This window comes from Nylanderia fulva, unplaced genomic scaffold, assembly GCF_048542155.1.
Source record: "Nylanderia fulva isolate GAGA-0341 unplaced genomic scaffold, ASM4854215v1 Scaffold148, whole genome shotgun sequence".
NCBI classification, from domain to species: domain Eukaryota; kingdom Metazoa; phylum Arthropoda; class Insecta; order Hymenoptera; family Formicidae; genus Nylanderia; species Nylanderia fulva.
The window spans coordinates 273,146-293,066 of record NW_028189708.1 but is presented as its reverse complement, the minus strand read 5'-3'; the positions used below and the strand labels follow the sequence as shown (position 1 = coordinate 293,066).

Genomic DNA, 19,921 nt, shown 5'->3' with positions numbered 1-19,921 from the left:
TGTCCTAAAAATAAAAAATTTATAATTGTAAAAAAGTAAAATAATCGAAAAATCCGGGCAACTAAAACCAAAAGCAGGGGGAAAGTGCCGATAAAACAATTTGGGTGAAAATTTATACTTTAATATAATTTTTCGATTGGCCCCAATTTTAGTAAAAAAAGATTTAAAAAGATGATAATTATTAGGACAAGGGAGTCAATCGATTTTTTAAAAGTTGCGTAAAACGACTAACACCCAGATCACATATATATAAATTTTATATATATTTTTTTTTTTTAAAATTTATAAAATTTTTAAAAGATTTTTTAAAAATTAAGGAGCTGACTTAAAAAAAAAAAAAAAAAAAAAAAAAAAAAAAATTTATTATATATATATAATCTATAATTTTCACAATTGTTTTTGGTATACTTTCCATTTTGCTTTGGTTCCCCGCAATTCCCGTATATTTATTCGAAAATTATTTTATTATTTTTATTTTTTTATTAAAAATCTGTTTAAATTTTTTTTTTTATTTTTGTGTTTTAAAAAGTTATTCCTTTTTGCGAAATTATATTTAAAATTAATTACTATATATTTTTTTATTGTTTTGAAAAAATCCCCCGGGGTAACAAACTGCGTCATTGGGCCAAAATAAAAATGACGTATATAGACATTAAACGTCAAAAGGACAATAAAACGAAAAATGACATCTTTAAAACGTAAAAAATGAGTCTTTAAACTCAGTCTTTAGGGAGGAAATATAAAAGGGAAAGGGGAAAAAATCGATCTCAGTTTTTGATTTTTATAAAATAGAAGCTAAGAAAAAATTACGAAAAAAATTTTTTCGCCCGGCATAAGATAAGTAAAAAGTAAAATTTTTACTTGGTATTTTTTTTTTCTCAGATAAGCCAAAGGGGGTTCTTTCTCCCCCCTTTCAATCTCTTCGTGTAATGGCGTTTGTTAGTACTGGAAGTGTGAACCGGCGGCCCTTTTTACCCCCAACATATTGCATACCGCATTCCCCCCCAAACATGATGCAAGATTATATTAGTAAAAATAAATTCTAGATATTTTCAAATCTTATTTTGCGAATTAATTTTTGTATTAGCGTGCACAAAATAAAGACTATATTTTTAATAAATATAAAAAATTTTAAAATTTTTAAATAAAAAATTTAAACTCGAGTTAAACTTTTAATTTAAAAAAAAGCCAATTTGAAATTAATTGGAGTTTAACAGGCTCTGTAATTAAATTTTAAATTTTAAAGTGTAAGACAGGAAATAAGAGCCAAATCGCGGTGAAGTGCGTTTCCCAAAACGAAACAAATTTTTTCGTTGAATTAAAATACCTGGGAAAAGGGCCCCAATTTTTATTTGGTCGCGGTAAAATTTAAAATTGAAATAATCTCTACAAGAGTTTTAAATTCCATAAATCCCCGTTCCCCCAAGGAAATAAATGCGAGAGAAAAATATAAATACTAGTTGGGAAGAGCAATCCCCCGGGTTTTTAAAACAAAGGTCCGGGTTCGATTCCGATTCAGTGATTTTCGGATCTATTTTTTTTCTCCTACCCGAAGATATTTTTTGTTGTAAAAGTATAATTTTTATAATTTTTAAAAGAATTTTTTAAAGAATTAAACTTTTTATCGTTCGAATAGATGTAAGTGATCACTTTTTTATTTAAAAATCTAATATCAATATTCGGGTACCCATTATTATTTCACAGCTTTTTTCATATTATTCACATAGTTACAAATTAGACTTTTATTAAAAAAAAATACGAAATCTGTTTGTTCGGATTATAGGCTCTTTTACGACTATTCGAACGATCGCCAATTTTAAGCCAAAAAGTATGAGTTTTATTTTGCGTTTTTTATAAGTCTATAATTTTACAGTATGATAATTCTGTTTTTCCCAAATTTTTTAAATTTTATTGATATTTTAGCAAAGCAATTTGTATTTTTAAAGCGTGTCAGTTGAAACGTTTTTAATTATCATTTGTATTATTTTCATGCGTGAAAAAAAAATTTTTAACACCTAATCAATTAGCTCTTAAGTTGGCCTTTTAATTTAATTATAATTTAAAAAAGATATTTTTAAATACAATGGGGTAAAGGGTGCAGGTATTTAATTTTTTGTAGCACCATGGGCCCCGGGCCCAGGATTTTTTCGGGGAGGAGCAAAAAAAAAATTTTTGCACAAAAAAAAAAAATTTTTAAAAAAAATATCAAAAAAAATTTTTTGATAATTTAAAGACAAAGCCCCCTTTGCTCCCCCCGGGGCGTCCATGTATCCACCCTTTATAAATACAATAAAATATAAATATATAAATACAATAATATAAAAAAAAATTTTAAGTGCATTAAAAAAAAATTTTAAAATATATTAAAAATATAAAAAAAAAAAATTATACACTAAAAAATTAATAAATAAATAATATATATAATTATATTTATATTTGTGTTATATATTAATTTTAATAAAAATAATTTTTGTTAAAAAAAAATTTTATAATTTGTTTTTTTTTTTAAAAATATAATTACAGTGAGGACGTATGTATCATATTTTTTTGTGACTTTGGACCAAAATGGAACGTTTTCTTAACTATATGTGCTGGAGGGCTGTGTTTGCGGTAAGGCTTTTTTAAAATATTTCTTTTAAATAAAAAAACAGAATTTTTTTTTAGACTTTTAAATATTAAAAAAATAAAAATATAGAAAAAACAAAAAAAAAAAAAAAAAACAATTAAAAAAAAAATTTTTAAGCTTTCCCTTTCCACAAAAAAATTGACGTTTGATGTAAATCACCCTTAAGTCAAGTTGTTTACCGCGCATGCAAAAAAAAAACCCGGGTTTGGGGGAATTTCAACACAATTCTCGAAAGCTTAATATACAGTTTTTTTAATTACTTTGTTTCATTTAAAAACGAAGAATTTTATTTTTTGATTGTAGTTCGTAAGAAAATCTAGTAATGCAAATCGCATCCACTGAGTAGAAGAAAACTTCAAAAAAAAGGGAAATTTGTAAACTGGCAGAAGAAAAAAAACAAAGGTAATGAATTCCTCGATATATATCAACATTTTAACTAAAAAAAAAATAAAATTAAATTATATATATCCCTACATCATGTTTTTGCATTGCATGAATTTTTATGATTTTTACAACATAGTTGGGGTTTATTTTCACACTTTAAAATTTTGAAAAACTTTCAGAATGTAAAACCCAAAAAAAAAAAAATTTTTTTTAATTAAGTTTTGAAAAAAAATTTGTACAAATATCTATAAAATTTTTTTTAAATATTCGATCATATTTTTTAAAAAGGCCCCCCTATATATTTTTGTTAATCGAAAAAAAAAAAATAATGTAAAAATTTTATTTGAAAGCTTTTATAAAATTATAAAAAATTTAAAAATTTTTAAAAAAATTTGCCAAGTGATAAAGGGGAATCGATAAAAGCTGCTGGGAAAAAAAAAAATTAAAAGCTTGACGATAAAAAAAACGAAATCAAGGAGAACCCAGTGGAAAGATTGGTGGACAGAGAAAAAATAATAAAAATGGGAAACTGTTATGGGTTGCCTCTAAATATTGCAGTGATATTATACATCTATTTTTATAACATTGTGATTACTGTAGAAACTGAAATCTTTGCGCAACAAGGAAAGAAATTTAAATAGGGGAAACTACTTTGCCCCCACGTTCTCGTTGGTTTATGAACCCATCGGATATCAATTGGGCAATTTTGTCCCTTTTTAGATAACATATATTTATGGCAAGAATGTTTCCCAACAGGTTTGAGAGTTTCAAGAAGAACAGGACGTGAGGTCAAAAATTAATTATAAAAAATTTATCTAACAAAGTATAATTTTTTATTGATTGTTAATCAAAATGCTTTTTTTTATCTTTAGCATTTCCACAGATGTGTTAACGAAAACGCAAACCGCTGCAGATTTCAAAAAAAGAACAGCAGGACTCTCTTTCCAAAGGGCAAGGACATCAAAAACCCTTTATTATGTCACTGGGAGAGATGATCGATCCCCCGCGATCACTCAAATTTCCTGGCTGCCGGATCTAATGGTTTTTTTTTTTTTTAGTTTGATTTGATTTTGAATTTATAATTAGGAATATATACTTAAAAATTCCCGTTTTAAACCAATAATAACCCAAAATGCAATTTTTACATTATTTTTTTCATTAAAAACGCATTTTTATGTTTTTGTTATGTAAGTTTGCTCCTTTTGAAAGTTCCATTTTTAGATTTTAATATTATCATAAAAAAATATTTTATTATTTTACTTTCGAAATAATCGAATCAGACCCCTTACGAATTTAGAAACAAGTAGATCTGCAGGTTTTTTTAAAAAGTAAATTTTTTTATTTTTTTAAGTAATCAAGATTTTTGGAAAAACCCATGCAAAAAAATTCGTACTGCTTGAAGATATTAATAAAATTTATTTTTATAATCTTTAAAATTTTTTTATTTTTTAAAAACCCCCTTTTTATTTTCTAGACCCAGAGCATTTCTTTTAAGAGGCGGGACATTATTACAAAGGCGAAAAGGGGGACGGGGTCCAAGGGCTATTGGGTTTTGGAAAAACCCTTAACTTACATTTGATTAAACCAAATTATGAAGCATGATTAAAAATTGGGGCACCTGCGGGAAGAAAAGGGGGCCCAAAACATTCGGATGGTTTTTGTTTTTAGGGGTATTTTTCCAATTTTTTTATAAGTTTTTTTCGAAGGTAGCATATCTTTTTCTCTTTTTTTTTGAACTTTTCTGAAAAAAATGAAAATATGCACGTCAGGGGGGTTAAAACTTATCAAGAAGTTTGGGGAAAAACAGCCCCTTTTTTTATATTAATTATTTTTAACAAAATTTTAATTTAAATCTATAACTATAAAAAAAAGCTAGATTTATCAAAATTTTGCTAAAAACATAGAATTGTCTATATTTTTAAAATCTAAAAAATTTAAGTTTTTTTTCTTTTATTTAAAATATATTATATTGTTATATTTTTAATTTAAAATATTATATTTTTAAATTTTATGAAAAAAACAAAAAAACAAAAAATCGAATATTTATAAAGATGTGTTGCAGCGGATTTTAAAAAAAAAAAAAAATTTTGGGAAAATTTTTTTTAAATTCCCCCAAAAAATTTTTTCAAAATGACAAAGGGGTTTTTTGAAAATTAACGAACAATTAAATTGCTTTATTTTATACAGATAAAAGTGTACGGTACCCGCTTAAAAAAATGCGAAGTTAAACACAAAGGGAAAAATTCAATAGTCTTAATAAATTTTGCCCGAAACCTTACTAAAGCCAATTTGTATTGATTAATCTTTTCATATTTTTTATATTCAGTTATTTTTATAAAAAAAATTTTTAATATTATATTATATATATTTTTAAAAAAATTTTTTGTTTTTTTGCGTACATTTTTAACATCGTTTTAAAAAAAAAAATTTTTTAATTCTTTTTTTACCCCTTTATTAATTTGAATTTGAGGAGAAGAAGATTTTTAACCTTGGGGAAAAAAAAAATTAAGTTGTTTTGCGAAAAAGTTGATTTTTTTTATTAAAAAAGGAAATTTGTGCCACTTAGTGGAGGATTACGCGGTCGTAATGCTAAGCGGAAGTTTCCGGGCGAGGCCACGGGTGCTGGTTCCGGGAAAAAAGGCAGAGGATCCGATATGACCACTCCTAAACTACCCGCTCACGGTTACCCACTCGAGCACCCCTTTAACAAGGATGGTTACAGATATATCTTGGCAGAACCAGATCCTCATAGCGCCCTTCCGACAGGTAAAGCACTTTACGTTTCTATTATACAAAGATTTTCTTTTAGTGAATCCTTATGTTAGTCAAAGAGAAATTACAATACTATTATACTGAAAAACAAGTTTTATTTTATTTTACATTGAAGAGAAATTTTTTACATACAAAGGAATCCTATTGCTGTCCTTTTTTACCAATGATTATTTTTCTGCACGCTTTTAAAGCTATTCAGCCAAGTATAAATGGTGTATTAATTTTGCAGATTATTATACTATACAGGATGTGTCCGGTAATTCGCGCTCCATCCGTTAGGTGCAGGTAGAGCAAGTCAAACTGAGTAAAAAAGTCCTCTACCAATTTGCAAAATTTTCAATTATTAATTATAATTAATGAGAAATTAATTTATAAAAATTTGTCTATTCGCGTGTGCTACACAAACGCAAAAGATAATAACATACATAAAACCTGGACCTTCCAGTGGGCTCTTCTCACCGCGCGCCTACCACTCGCGTGGTTTGGCTAAACTTTATTAATTAATTCTCCTTTATTATTAAGAAAATCGCAAAATGGTAAAGGACTTTTTTACTAGTTTGACCTACCTGCCCCTGACGGGTGGGGCACGAGTTACCAGCCACCCTGTATATATTATATTATATTAGTATTATATACCTTGGTATATATGTGTGTGTGTGTGCGTTGCGTGCGTGCGTGCGTGCGTGCGTGCGTGCGTGCGTTGCGTGCGTGCGTGCGTGCGTGCGTGCGTGCGTGCGTGCGTGCGTGCGTGCGTGCGTGCGTGCGTGCGTGCGTGCGTGCGTGCGTGCGTGTGTGTGTGTGTTGAATTTACACTATATTAATTAGTATATACAGGGTGTTACATTTCAAAACGTACAGGTGGAACATTTCGTAAGAATGCATTTTAGAAAAAAAATGTTTTCTACAAAAGTTATTTCAAAGGGAACATAACATAGTAATATTATATAAACCTTGAATAGCACCATCAAGAGACACAAAAAATCACTTTGAATTTTTAAAATAGTATACACATACCAAACAATAGTGGTACTTACCCACCACAATAGACATAGTTATAAATAAGCAAATTACAATTATACTGACATAAATGTACTTCATGAACTAGATTCGGATTCACAATCAATATATTTCACTCTTTTAAAACAAAACTTGACAGATATGAGACATAAAATATTTAACTTTAAAAACTAGTTCAAATTTAAATCTATTCTAGGCAAACATATAAATATTAATAATAAAATAAAAGATCATACAGAGTTAGATATCGAGGTAAACAAATTAACAGAAGTAATACAAAAAGCGCAACAACTAACGACAAAAATAATTACAAAAACAAAATCAATAAGAGCTAGATAAGTTCTATACTAGAAATATATTTGTGAAAAGATTTATAACATAAATGTCATAAATTATTAAATATTATACAGAAGTAAATTCGATTCGTCGTACGTTTCGGTTGTACTTTCAACCTTCTTCAGCGAATATATTAAAAATTAAAATATAGTATAAATTAACAATAAATTATTCATCAATGTCATTATAATTAAGGGCACGCCATTAACAAAAATTATCCATTGCAAACCCATGTACAATAGAATTGTATGAAAAATTATCGATTATAAACCCATGTACAATCGTAACAAAAGTAATGAAATAAAAAAAAAAATTGCGCCAAGTGAAAGTAGAAACTTGTACCAGTGGAAAATTAAAGTTGCAGACATATATAGAGTCGTATAATGAATCAATAAAAATTTAAATTTGCAAATGTAGAATTGTACCATAAAAAAACTTATCTTTTTAAAAAAAAGATAAACAAGATGCCAAGTCCATGCGCCATGTGAAAAAGTGTTAAACAAAAAAGTATTTTTAAGTAAAAAAATCTATCAATTGACAAAAATTTATGTTCTAAAATTAATATCTCTACAAAAAGTAATGTCCAATTATTGCGCGAATAAATAAACATTTTTATAAAAAATTAAAATTTAAAAACTTATGCAAATTTAAAATTAATATAAAATAAAAAGAAATAAAAAAATTTTAGTTAAAAAAACTGGGCGCGCTGCTAAATAATATTCTAATGATATTAAAATTAAATTGTTACTTTTAAACTCATTGCAGCGCGCCCAGTTTTTTTTAACTAAAATTTTTTATTTCTTTTTATTTTATATTATTTTAAATTGCATAAGTTTTTAAATTTTAAGAGTTTAACTAGGCTCTGTAATATATAAATATAAATTTAACATATATAAGATAGGCAATAAGAGCCAAATCGCGGATGACAGTGCGTTATTCTAAACGAAACTAAATTTTTTCGTTAGAATTAAATACCTGTGCACACAAGGCACCAAATTTTTACTTGGACACGGCCAAGATATAAAATTGGAATAATCTCTACAAGAGATTTTTAATTCCATGTATCCCCTATTCCCCCTAAAGAAATAAAGTGCGAGAGAAAAATATAGATCCGAAAGTCGCAGAATCGGGAATCGAACCCGAGACCTTTCGCTTGCCGGGCGACTGCTCTTCCAACCATTTAAATTTTAATTTTTTATAAAAATGTTTATTTATTCGCGCAATAATTGGACATTACTTTTTGTAGAGATATTAATTTTAGAACATAAATTTTTGTCAATTGATAGATTTTTTACTTAAAAATACTTTTTTGTTTAACACTTTTTCACATGGCGCATGGACTTGGCATCTTGTTTATCTTTTTTTTAAAAGATAAGTTTTTTTATGGTACAATTCTACATTTGCAAATTTAAATTTTTATTGATTCATTATACGACTCTATATATGTCTGCAACTTTAATTTTCCACTGGTACAAGTTTCTACTTTCACTTGGCGCAATTTTTTTTTTATTTCATTACTTTTGTACGATTGTACATGGGTTTATAATCGATAATTTTTCATACAATTCTATTGTACATGGGTTTGCAATGGATAATTTTTGTTAATGGCGTGCCCTTAACTGGTCGCCTTTTTTTACCTTTTTTTTAAAGGTGAGTTTTTTAGAGATTATATCATTCATTGTTGTATATGATAAGCATCTTTAAATAAATAAGCAAATTCACATTTTTCTGGCATTTTCTTATTTTAGGTACATATATATCCAATAATTAATATACAAAATTAAATATTATTCATCACAACAATTTGTATCAAAATAATATATTTTTAAAAATTTATTTAAATTTATTTAATCATTTTTATCATTGTGATTGTAGTGGCAAGGATTTTATTGCTCAGTGTCATTGCAAGCATCTGGCCTGTATATACCATAATATATTGTGTAATACATTGGCTAAGTATGACAATATGGATTTTGATAGATTCCCATGGAATATTGGAATTTTGTCGGACTTGCAGTCATCCACCACATATGCAGCCTACAATTAAAGAACGCATTTATTCCATATTATTTGCTTCCGTTATTGGCATAGTGCACATTTTTATATATCTCAATGCTGTAGATAGCAAAACATTTTGAAAACATCTATCTTTCTATGTTATCTGCTTTTTTGAAAATATTGCAGCAAATTTATTATGGCAATATGCTTGTTCTCCTGCAGTTAAAGAGGCTTAGTACTTTAATATAATCTTTATTATTTGTATCATTTCCTTTTTCTTGGGAATTACAGCAATGCTTTTGTACTATATTGTCTTGCATCCCTCAAAAAGACAACATACTTCAAACGCACCAGTTCAAGCAATGTAACTTTGATATTTATTTACTTTAAAAAATGAGAGATAAACTATACAATATGCAATTAACCTTATCTTATGACTTTTATAAATCTTATGATAAAATCTAACTCTCTCTTAATCTTTATTATGAAAAGAATCTCGGTATTATATGAAATAATTTCATTGTAATTAATAGTTTAACTTTCAAAAATTTTGCAAAATAAAATAACTCATACATTGTATTTCTACCATATATATAAAAAAAGATAGGTAAATATAAATAAATAAATATATATTTATGATATACAATAAATAAATATATATTTATATTTATATATATATATATATATATAAAATGTTGGATTTTTATTATATATATATAATTTCAAAAAATCTTTTTTATATGCTATTGAATTTTAATACATACAATTTTGATTATATGTATTTTAATTGATTATATTTATAAGTATTTTTATATTATCTTAAAAAGACTGCATAGAATTATTTGTGCGACACTCTTATATGTATGTATAATTAATAGGGACCAACTACACATTTTTTTTTCCACTGAATAAAAACAATCTCAATATTAAAATTAAATTATAAAAAAGATACTGTGATATTTTATTGATGAGAAATGTACATTTATAATTGTATTAAATACAAAAATAAACATGCCATGAATTACTATATATACATATTTTCATAATTATCAAACTTAAAAATATAATATTGTTACCAAAGAAGAAAGCACTATTTAAAAACTCTAAAAGTTCATAATTTGTTAAATTAGTAATTAAATACTGCATTTTGTATAATTTTTAAGCTTTATTCTTTTATTTTTCTTTATTTAATTGAATAGATATTAACATCCAATGTAGCATACAGATTAAATTAACAACCAAAAAAATAAATCTTAACTTTGAAATATATTTTTGTTTCTTTTAAATATCAATCAACTGGATTTTGTACTACTATTAATATGAATTCTTTATCTGGTGCCATCATAATTTTATGTTTTTTGCTACGTATGCGCAAGAAAGTTAAATCATTTGTTGGATTCAAGTCACGTACGACAGAACGAACTTTATCTGACAATTGACTTATCAAACCTGCGTATTGAACTGTTGTCGTATTATCTAATGTTGACTTTATAGGAATACCTAAAACAAATATAATTTTATAAATTTTTGTTTACAACTACAAGTAAATCATGTCAATGATCTCATGTAATACCTTCTGCATTCACCACTATTGTTCCAACTACCCTTTTATGAGACTGAATTTGTTTCATAGTTTCTTCAACCTCTTATAAATTATTTCATCGAAATTTATTAATAAAATTTTTATTTTAAATATTCCAATAACGGAAGCAAATCATATGGAATAAATGCGTTCTTTAATTGTAGGCTGCATATGTGGTGGATGACTGTAAGTCCGACAAAATTCCAATATTCCATGGGAATCTATCAAAATCTATATTGTCATACTTAGCCAATGTATTACACAATATATTATGGTATATACAGGCCAGATGCTTGCAATGACACTGAGCAATAAGATCCTTGCCACTACAATCACAATGATAAAAATGATTAAATAAATTTAAAATAAATTTTAAAAAATATATTATTTTGATACAAAGTGTGTGATGAATAATATTTAATTTTGTATATTAATTATTGGATATATATGTACCTGCAATAAGAAAATGCCAGAGAAATTGTAAAATAGTTCCTATAGCACTGATATTAGATTTATCTTGTTAAGCTAATCGAATGCTGCGATGATAACTAGCCATTGCCCAACCCATGCTCACAAGTGAGCTGATAATGCTACCTGCTTGATGTACAACTGAAAAAAATATAGAAGCTAATTAAGAAAATTATTAAAAATATATGCATACTCATACATAGGCATTTATATAATTGAAATATTATTGAAATAATAGCAAAATATCTGATTTTGTATCACAGACTGTAAACTTGCACATAAATTATTATGACAATAAATTTGCAAATAATAACATTAAAATTGAATGTAAAAATTGAAATTGAAAATTGAAAATATCTAACGCCGCACGCTGTCAATATAGCGGAGGGCAACTATCGCCGTCTGTTGTAAAACGTGCGAGATGGACATTTCCAATACATGCATCTATTCATGTGTTGTGTACGTGTAATATATGTGTGCGCATGTGTTGTATACGTGTGAATACGTGTAGCACGATACTACTATGTTTGCGTGATGATAATAATGATGACGGGGACGTTTCTTAAAAGAAATTTTTCATATTTCGACTTTGCAATTATATATCTCTGCTTACAAATCACGTAGAGCAAAAATAAAGACACTTTTATTATATAATTCAAACTCAATCTATCGATTAAGTCTAGTATAAACTCGATTGCTTCAGCCGTTATTGAGAATTCGAAATATTATAAAGACTCAAATGTCCGACTCGCGTTAAGATACACGGTGTCTCGGCTACGCCCTTAACTGGTCGCGAGACACTACCGTGTCTCTTGATAAAAATAGACGGAGTCAATTTATATGCTAACAATCGAGATCAACGCATTTATAAAGCAAGATATAACACTTTGACTTAACAAATTGAATAAATATATCAAAGTACACAAAGATCCTATTCCTAAGGTTTCAAACACCAATGTGATATATAAGATAGACTGTAAAGAGTGCAATGCATCGTATGTTGGTCAGACTAGTAGGAAATTATCTACTAGAATATCTGAACATCGATCTAATATACACAGAAATGTAAAAAAATCCGTAATCACTGACCATAGATTAAAACATAATCATGAATTTTGTTGGGACGATGTAAAAATACTTGATAAAGAATCTCAATATAATAAAAGATTAATTTCAGAGATGATATTTATAAAAAGGCAAAATAATAGTCTCAATTTAAAAACAGATATTGATGGTTTGCCAGTTGTGCGGTCGTTTCTCTGAGAGTTAAAAATCATACGTTATTGTTACCTCGAGCTATTAACATCTGTAAGCCTCCACGTCACAATACAACATCTTACTCGATTTAACTGTAAGTCCATTTTCATTAATTTACTTATCTTCAATGTTAATTTTTTTTCGTATACTTATGATTTTATAGACATATTAACAATGGCTGTTATTGAGATTCGCAACCGACCTCCTAACAGAACAATTAGCGAGAGATCTGTTTCGCGACAATTACATATAATGACGTTGTGAGGAATAGAATATATACTAAAAAATGCTCTTGCTTTATAAATGCGTTGATCTCGGGTGTTAACATAAAAATTTACTCCGTATATTTTTGTTATAATGACATTGATGAATAATTTATTGCTATTTATACTAATATTTTAATTTTTAATATATTCGCTGAAGAAGGTTGAAAAAGACAACCAAAACGTACGACGAATCGAATTTACTTCTGTATAATATTTAATAATTTATGTTATAAATCTTTTCACCAATATATTTCTATTATAGAACTTATCTAGCTCTTATTGCCTTTTATTTGTTGATTAAAAATTTTCTAAAGAGCTGTTATAAATTATATTAAAAACAAATCATATTAAAAATTTTACTCGATACTATTTTAAATCAAATAAAATATAAAACAAAATAAGGAAAATATGGCAAAAAACAAGATTGAACAAAAATAGAATTTTACTAAATAAAAATATCACGTAAAATCAGAGAGGATATAGTAAAATACAGAAATGACATTTGGAATAATAAATTACAAAAATTAAGTGCAAAAAAGTTCCATCTGGAAAATGATTAAATCATTAAAGAAATCTTATGAACCCATAGCTACCTTAACCAATAACAATATAACATATCACTAATATATGTTCAAAAAGCTAACATATTAGCAGAACATTACGAACAGATATTTAAACTAGCATATTTTTCTTAAAAATGGAAAACTACGTATATAATACCAATCCATAAATCAGGTAAAAATAAAACATTACCAATCAGTTATAGACCGATAAGCCTCTTAGCCACGTTAAGCAAAGTAATGGAAAAAATATTAAATAGACTACAAAAGCATGCCGAAAATAACAAACTTACAAATAAGCATCAATTTGATTTTAGGAAAAAACGCAACACAGTACAACAAATAGTAAAAATAGTAAATGACATACGAGTAAATTATAATAAAGTAAAAAATAACGTAACAGTAATGTTACTCTTAGATACAGAAAAAGCCTTTGATAAAGTTTGGATGGATTTGTTATATAAAATGCTGGAACAAAAATACGCGTTTTATATGATCAAGTTAATACATTCATATATAAATAATAAAACATTTCGAGTAACAATAAATAATAGTAAATCTAAAACGAAAATAATAAGGGCAGGTGTATCATAAGGCTCAGTTTTCGGTCCGATATTATTTAATATATTTTTGAATGATATGCCGGAATTTCCTAAAACCAAATTAGCAATGTTCGCTGACGACACGGCAATATACACACTCTTTTAGCGCAATAGTAGCGGCAATACAAATACATATAAACATTCTTGAACATTATTACAAATTATAGAAAATACCACTTAACGCAGATAAAACAGAAGCAATTATTTTTACTAGAAAATACAAAAACACGAATTTTTACACCGATTACATTGTATAAACAATCAATTCAAATTAAAAGTTCGGTAAAATATCTCGGCATGCATTTAGATAGTAGATTGACAGTAGATAAACATAAAGTTCATATAAGCAAATCAATTCAAAGAGCATATGGGACCATGGGACAACTATTATTCACTTATGGCTAAAAACTCTAAATTAAGTATTACAAATAAAAGACTCATATATGTAGTAATTTTGAGACCGATATTGTTATATGCGGCTCTGTCTGGTGCTCAGCAGCTCCTACAAATATTAAACTGTTACAATCGTATTAAAATAAATGTTTACGATTAATTTTAAGGACAGATATGAAAAAATCAAAAACTTACAACTTTCAAATATAAGCCTAATACAAAACCACATTGATGAAATCGGTTCAAGATTCTACACAGAACAAATAAATAATGGAATTGATTTGGTTAAAGAAATAATGTGTCTCGACAAAGCAACTAGACCAAAGAAATGGTTGTATAAATTAGCGTATGAAGAACTCGATATACCTGACGCAGAATGTATTTATAGTTGACGTTTATTTATTATTTATAGTATATTTATATATCATTTAAGTTAGGAAATAGGTTTGAGCAAATAAAAAGAAAAACGAATATTGTAAATAACATTTAAGCGAAGACGAACATATATTTGTATTATTTATAAGAAGCTGAAGGTTAAGCCATGAGGCAGGAATTTCAATTTATACTGTAACAAATATTTCATCTGAATGATTTTCATTTATTGAATATGTAACTCAATCAAAATGAATAAAGTTCTATTAAAAGTAAAGTAAGTTTTCGTCCGATCACATGACGAAGTCATGGTCTTACATAAGACCGTGACTGAAGTTAACTAATGTTGGGCATGGTTAGTACTTAGATGGATGACCACTTGGGAATACCATGTACTGTTGGCATTTTTTTTGCTAATTCAAAATTTTAAGGGAATCTTACAACCCGGTTTTACCGAAACTCAAAGTTGGATTCGATCTCTAATCTTTTTACTGACTGTACAGATTAAAAAATAAATCCTTTTTTATAGTTAAAGTACTAATAATAGCAAACGATAGGCGCTATAATTTCATGTAAAAAACTTTAAAAATATTAGAAAAGAATATAAAAAAGTAAATTTTTATGTATGATAATGCTTTATAATAAATGTATAAATTATTATTATAAATTATAAATTATAAATTATAAATTATAAATGTATAAATTATTGTAATATCTTAAAATGATAAATTATGATATCACCAAGCAATGGTTTCTAATATTAATTTATATAATTTTTCAATTATTTTAATTTGTGTTTAGGAATTTGACGAGAGCAGCGACTGGGCTGGTAAACCTATACCTGGATGGCTGTACCGTGCTCTCAGCCCGAGTACAGTATTACTTGCATTACATGATCGCGCGCCACAGCTCAAAGTCGCTGAAGATAGATTGGCGGTCACTGGGGAAAAGGGATATTGCATGATAAGAGCCACACATAGTAAGAACCTTATAAATTTGTAAAGACACAGCTGACGATAGGATTAAGTGGAAGCAGATTTGATTTGTTTGCATAGTTTGAATTTTCTATGATTAGAAAGAAATTCCTATTTGCCTCTGCATTTCAAATATTTAAAAATGTTTGCTGTGACTTGTCTGTATAAATATCTTCAATAAATTTACAAATATCTTATAGGTGTAAGCAGAGGCACTTGGTACTGGGAGGCCACCATTGAGGAAATGCCGGAAGGATCAGCGACAAGACTTGGATGGGGACAAGAATACGCGAACTTACAAGCTCCACTTGGCTACGATAAGTTCGGTTACTCATGGAGATCAAGGTATTCATACAAAGTGGGGAAAAAGTATGGAAACCTTGAAAAATCTCGAAAAATATAAGTTTATAGAAAAATGTGTCCTCTAAAAGTTGTAAGGCTTAAAAAAAACCTATTTACTAATCTTATTAGTTTGACCTTGAAGAACTTTGCCAAGATCAGGGCAAAGTCATCTTGAATTTTTTAAATGAAACCATTTATCATTGCATATTCTTGTAGCTTATCTCAAGAGCTTTCCAAAACTTTATAACAAAAAATTTTTTTGTTAAGTACTTTTTGAGTTATAAAGGTTTGAAGTTAACCATTTTTTAATGTAAAATGTAAAATATCTTGTAAAATATTTTGTGAATTTTTGAGATAGTATATTGTTAAGGTAAAAGAATATTCATTGTACAATATTATGATATAGGAAGGGTACGCGATTTCACGAAAGTCGCGGCAAACATTATAGCAACGGATATAGCGAGGGTGACACATTGGGCTTCCTCATTATTCTTCCAAACACACATGATGCATCACACATTCCAAATACTTATAAAGATAGAGTGAGTATATTGTACCAATATAAAAAAAATTTTTTCTCTCTCTTTCTGGTCTTAACCCCTTGAGTGTCAGGCAAGAAAAACGTTTGTGTGTCAAGGATGCTATCAATGACATAAACTTAGAAATATAAAGTAAGTCACTTTTCCGGGGGTTTTTTGTGGTGCCGATCAGAAATCCGAGGTCAGAATTTCAAAATTCAAAATGGCGGATAATCTCAAACATTTTTTAATTCCCTATATTGCTAATTATCGATTTAATTTTAGATTTTTAGTATGAAAAAATGTTTTAGGTCGGATCTACAACAGGTGTGGTAAGCTCTAAGTTTTAAGAAAATCACCAATCACAGTCAAGAATGAAGGGAATAATTGACTGTGATTAATCAATTTCTTAAGGCTTACAGCTTACTACACCTGTTGTAGATCCAGCCTTATCTGATACATTGTACCGGTTACTTGAAAAATAAAATAACTTTTAAACTATACTAATTTTGAAGAATTATTATCCGCCATATTGGATCCGCTTCAATTTCTAAAATCCGACATTAAACTTATAATCAGTGATCTCAAAAACATTAAAGTATGTATTATCAGTTCACTTGCTGCACTGCAAAAGTTATTTATTGGCGTTTAATAAAATATGCGGATTTTTCCATCATGAAGCACTTTTGGCCAGTTTTATTTTGGCGGATTTTTCATTGACACTTAAGGGGTTAATATTCTACATATAATTTATATATATATATATATATATATATATATATATATATATATATATACACACGCGCGCGCGCGCACACACACACACACACACACACACACACACACACACACACACACACACACACACACACACACACACACACACACACACACACACACACACACACACACATATATATGCTTTTATAGAAATACCTAAACATTTCCTTTGTTTTTTTTATTCCAAAATTAGCCCTTAGTGAAATTCAAGAGTCACTTATATTACGAGGAGAAAGACCAAGTGCAGGAAGCTTTGAAAGCTCTACGACCTCTAAAAGGCAGCAAGATCGTGTACTACAAAAACGGAATCAATCAAGGCGAGGCTTATATAGACATTAACAAAGGCGCTTATTATCCTGGAATTTCGATCTATAAAAGCGCAACAATTTCCGTGAATTTTGGGCCGAATTTTAAGTGTCCTCCAACCGATACTACATTCAGAGGCGTAAGTATATTATTCACATTCTCCTTCTAAGAAAGCATATTATATTGATTTATTGCATATTATTGTCTTTTCGAAAGTCTCGAAGTATTGTTGCCTCTTTTCTGCGATGATTGATTCTGTCACAGCATTTACTTCGTGAGCGGTTGTCATTGCATATTTTGACAGTTGTATGTATCGAGGGGTTAGTGTAGCGATAGTAATGTATATTAAAGGATTTGGTGTAATAGTTAAAATCTGATAAATGTTTATTATTTTTATGACTGAGCGGTTTCGACTACAGTTTCTCAGTTAGAAAGAAAAATAGAAATTCGGTGAATTAAAATTATGTATTTTAGAAATTCAGTTAATTTAGATTATGTACATAATGGAAATTCAAGAATTAAAATTATATACCTAATAGAAATGTAACGAATTAATGTACATAATTTTATTTTTGAATTTTTATTGTATACATAATTTTAATTTTTTAATTTCCATTATGTTTTAAATGGCGATTCGCCGAATTTTTACTATGTACAATACATAACTACTCTTGAATTTCTATTATGTTATAATTTCAATTGGCCGAATTTCTATTAGGTATTTCAGTTATTTACATAATTTCAGTTATTTACATAATAGAAATACGGCGAATTAAAATTATCTGCATAATAGAAATTCAAGAATTAAAATTATATACATAATGGAAAATAAAAAATTAAATTTATTTACATAAAAGAAGTACAACGAATTAAAATTACGTTCGTAATAAAAATTAGGCGAATTAAAATTATGTATATAATAGAAATTCGAGAATTTAAGTTATGTACATAATTGAAATTCGACAAATTAAAATTATGTACACTCGCGGAGAAAAAGTTTGTTTAGCGCGCGCGTGTTATCTAGTTTTACAAAAACCTTACGCATAGCGAGAGTAAGTACCATTTTTATAGTTTTACAAGGTGTCCCATAGGAAATCGCTGAAACTAGTCAGTAGTCATTTTTTAATGCATGCAGTTATTGAGAAATCAAAAATTGTGTTGGGAAGAGGAAAGTCTGCAGTTTTTAATGGATATAAATAAAATATTTATGTACCAATTTATTTTATTAATAAAAAGTAATGAAAAAAGTGCTAATAATCACATAAACTAATGATAAATATTTTCAACAGTGCCAGATTTAATAGCAGCTATTAAAACGATCGTCAATAACATTAAAAATGATATGTTAGAAAAAGTTTTTATGAGTTTTTATAAAAGAACAGAATTTTGTACAAATTCAAACTGTGTGCACTTCGAAAATATTTATCATTAGCTTACATATGTGATGTTAAAAAATGACAGCTAATTGGTTTCAGCAATTTCCTATGGGATACCCTGTATGTTATGTAAAATAAACGTAATAAAGCGTGAATTATTGGATTTGCATACATTAGAAAACTTCTAATTGGTTCTCCAGTGGAAGATTCCAAAGCAATAGTCGATATTTAAATATGTACTGATGAGATTTTCTTCGAGATAGGGAAAAATATAGAAACTTTCGGTGATTCTGAACAATATCAATTCTTGCTGACAAAAATATCTTTGTTACAGATGCACGAGAAGGCAGAAGAGGCGATAGCCGAGCAATCCATGGCGGACATGCTTTATCTCACCGAGAACGAAGGCAAACTAAGACTAGATACATTTGTATTATGACATTAGTGTATTCTTTTATTTTCCCTTATTTTTATTCTATATTATGGATCTGATATGCTGATACGCATATACAGTGTTTAACGCAGCAACACGTGATTTACACTCCAAAAATTAATTTTTGGTTTCTTATTATACTTATAAACATACCCCCCCCCCCCCCATACACACACAATTCGCATACATTTATAAAAATTTTTTTATTTTTGGTACATGGAAGAATCTAAGAGACAAAGGTAAAAAGGAGACTACTAAATCTCATCAATGATATGTAATTCTTTGCATGCATACAAAATTTGCGCCATATAGTTTATTATATTTTTATCTAAAATGCTGTAACTAAAGGAATAAAAGTTACAGCAGTATTATCTCTAGAAAAATAACTCAATTGATATCTTTTGAGAAAGTGAATCCTAATGTTAAAAATATAAAGCTTCATATATTGAACAATTTCTTAAATTCTTCTTTAAAAAAATCATTATATTGAATTATGATTTATATAATTTAATTATTTTATCATTTTGTTATTCTGTTTTAAATTTACAAATTTAAAAAA

The 19,921-nt window shown here is 27.8% G+C and overlaps 2 protein-coding genes across 5 annotated transcripts; one reads left to right on the top strand and one right to left on the bottom strand.

Annotated features, from left to right (window-relative positions):
• The first annotated feature begins 5,571 nt into the window (after positions 1-5,571).
• Positions 5,572-19,840, top strand: LOC146724126 (set1/Ash2 histone methyltransferase complex subunit ASH2-like). Its single transcript, XM_085480403.1, has 6 exons — positions 5,572-5,776; positions 15,435-15,612; positions 15,808-15,952; positions 16,356-16,491; positions 17,441-17,692; positions 19,264-19,840. Exons 1-6 carry the CDS (start codon positions 5,723-5,725, stop codon positions 19,366-19,368), a joined length of 870 nt encoding a protein of 289 aa, XP_085336529.1. The 5' UTR covers positions 5,572-5,722; the 3' UTR covers positions 19,369-19,840.
• LOC146724127 (dynein light chain roadblock-type 2-like) lies at positions 10,318-12,691 on the bottom strand. 4 transcript variants are annotated; one of them, XM_085480405.1, is made up of 4 exons: positions 11,546-12,691; positions 11,169-11,324; positions 10,707-11,041; positions 10,318-10,633 (listed from the first exon to the last, which is right to left on the bottom strand). In XM_085480405.1, the coding sequence occupies exons 3-4, from the start codon at positions 10,762-10,764 to the stop codon at positions 10,422-10,424; spliced, it is 270 nt and encodes an 89-aa protein (XP_085336531.1). In that variant the 5' UTR covers positions 10,765-11,041; positions 11,169-11,324; positions 11,546-12,691; the 3' UTR covers positions 10,318-10,421. The 4 variants fall into 4 exon arrangements, with proteins under 4 accessions (XP_085336531.1, XP_085336532.1, XP_085336533.1 ...); XM_085480406.1 differs by having other exon boundaries at positions 11,797-12,691; XM_085480407.1 differs by having other exon boundaries at positions 12,106-12,691.
• Positions 19,841-19,921: the final 81 nt, after the last annotated feature.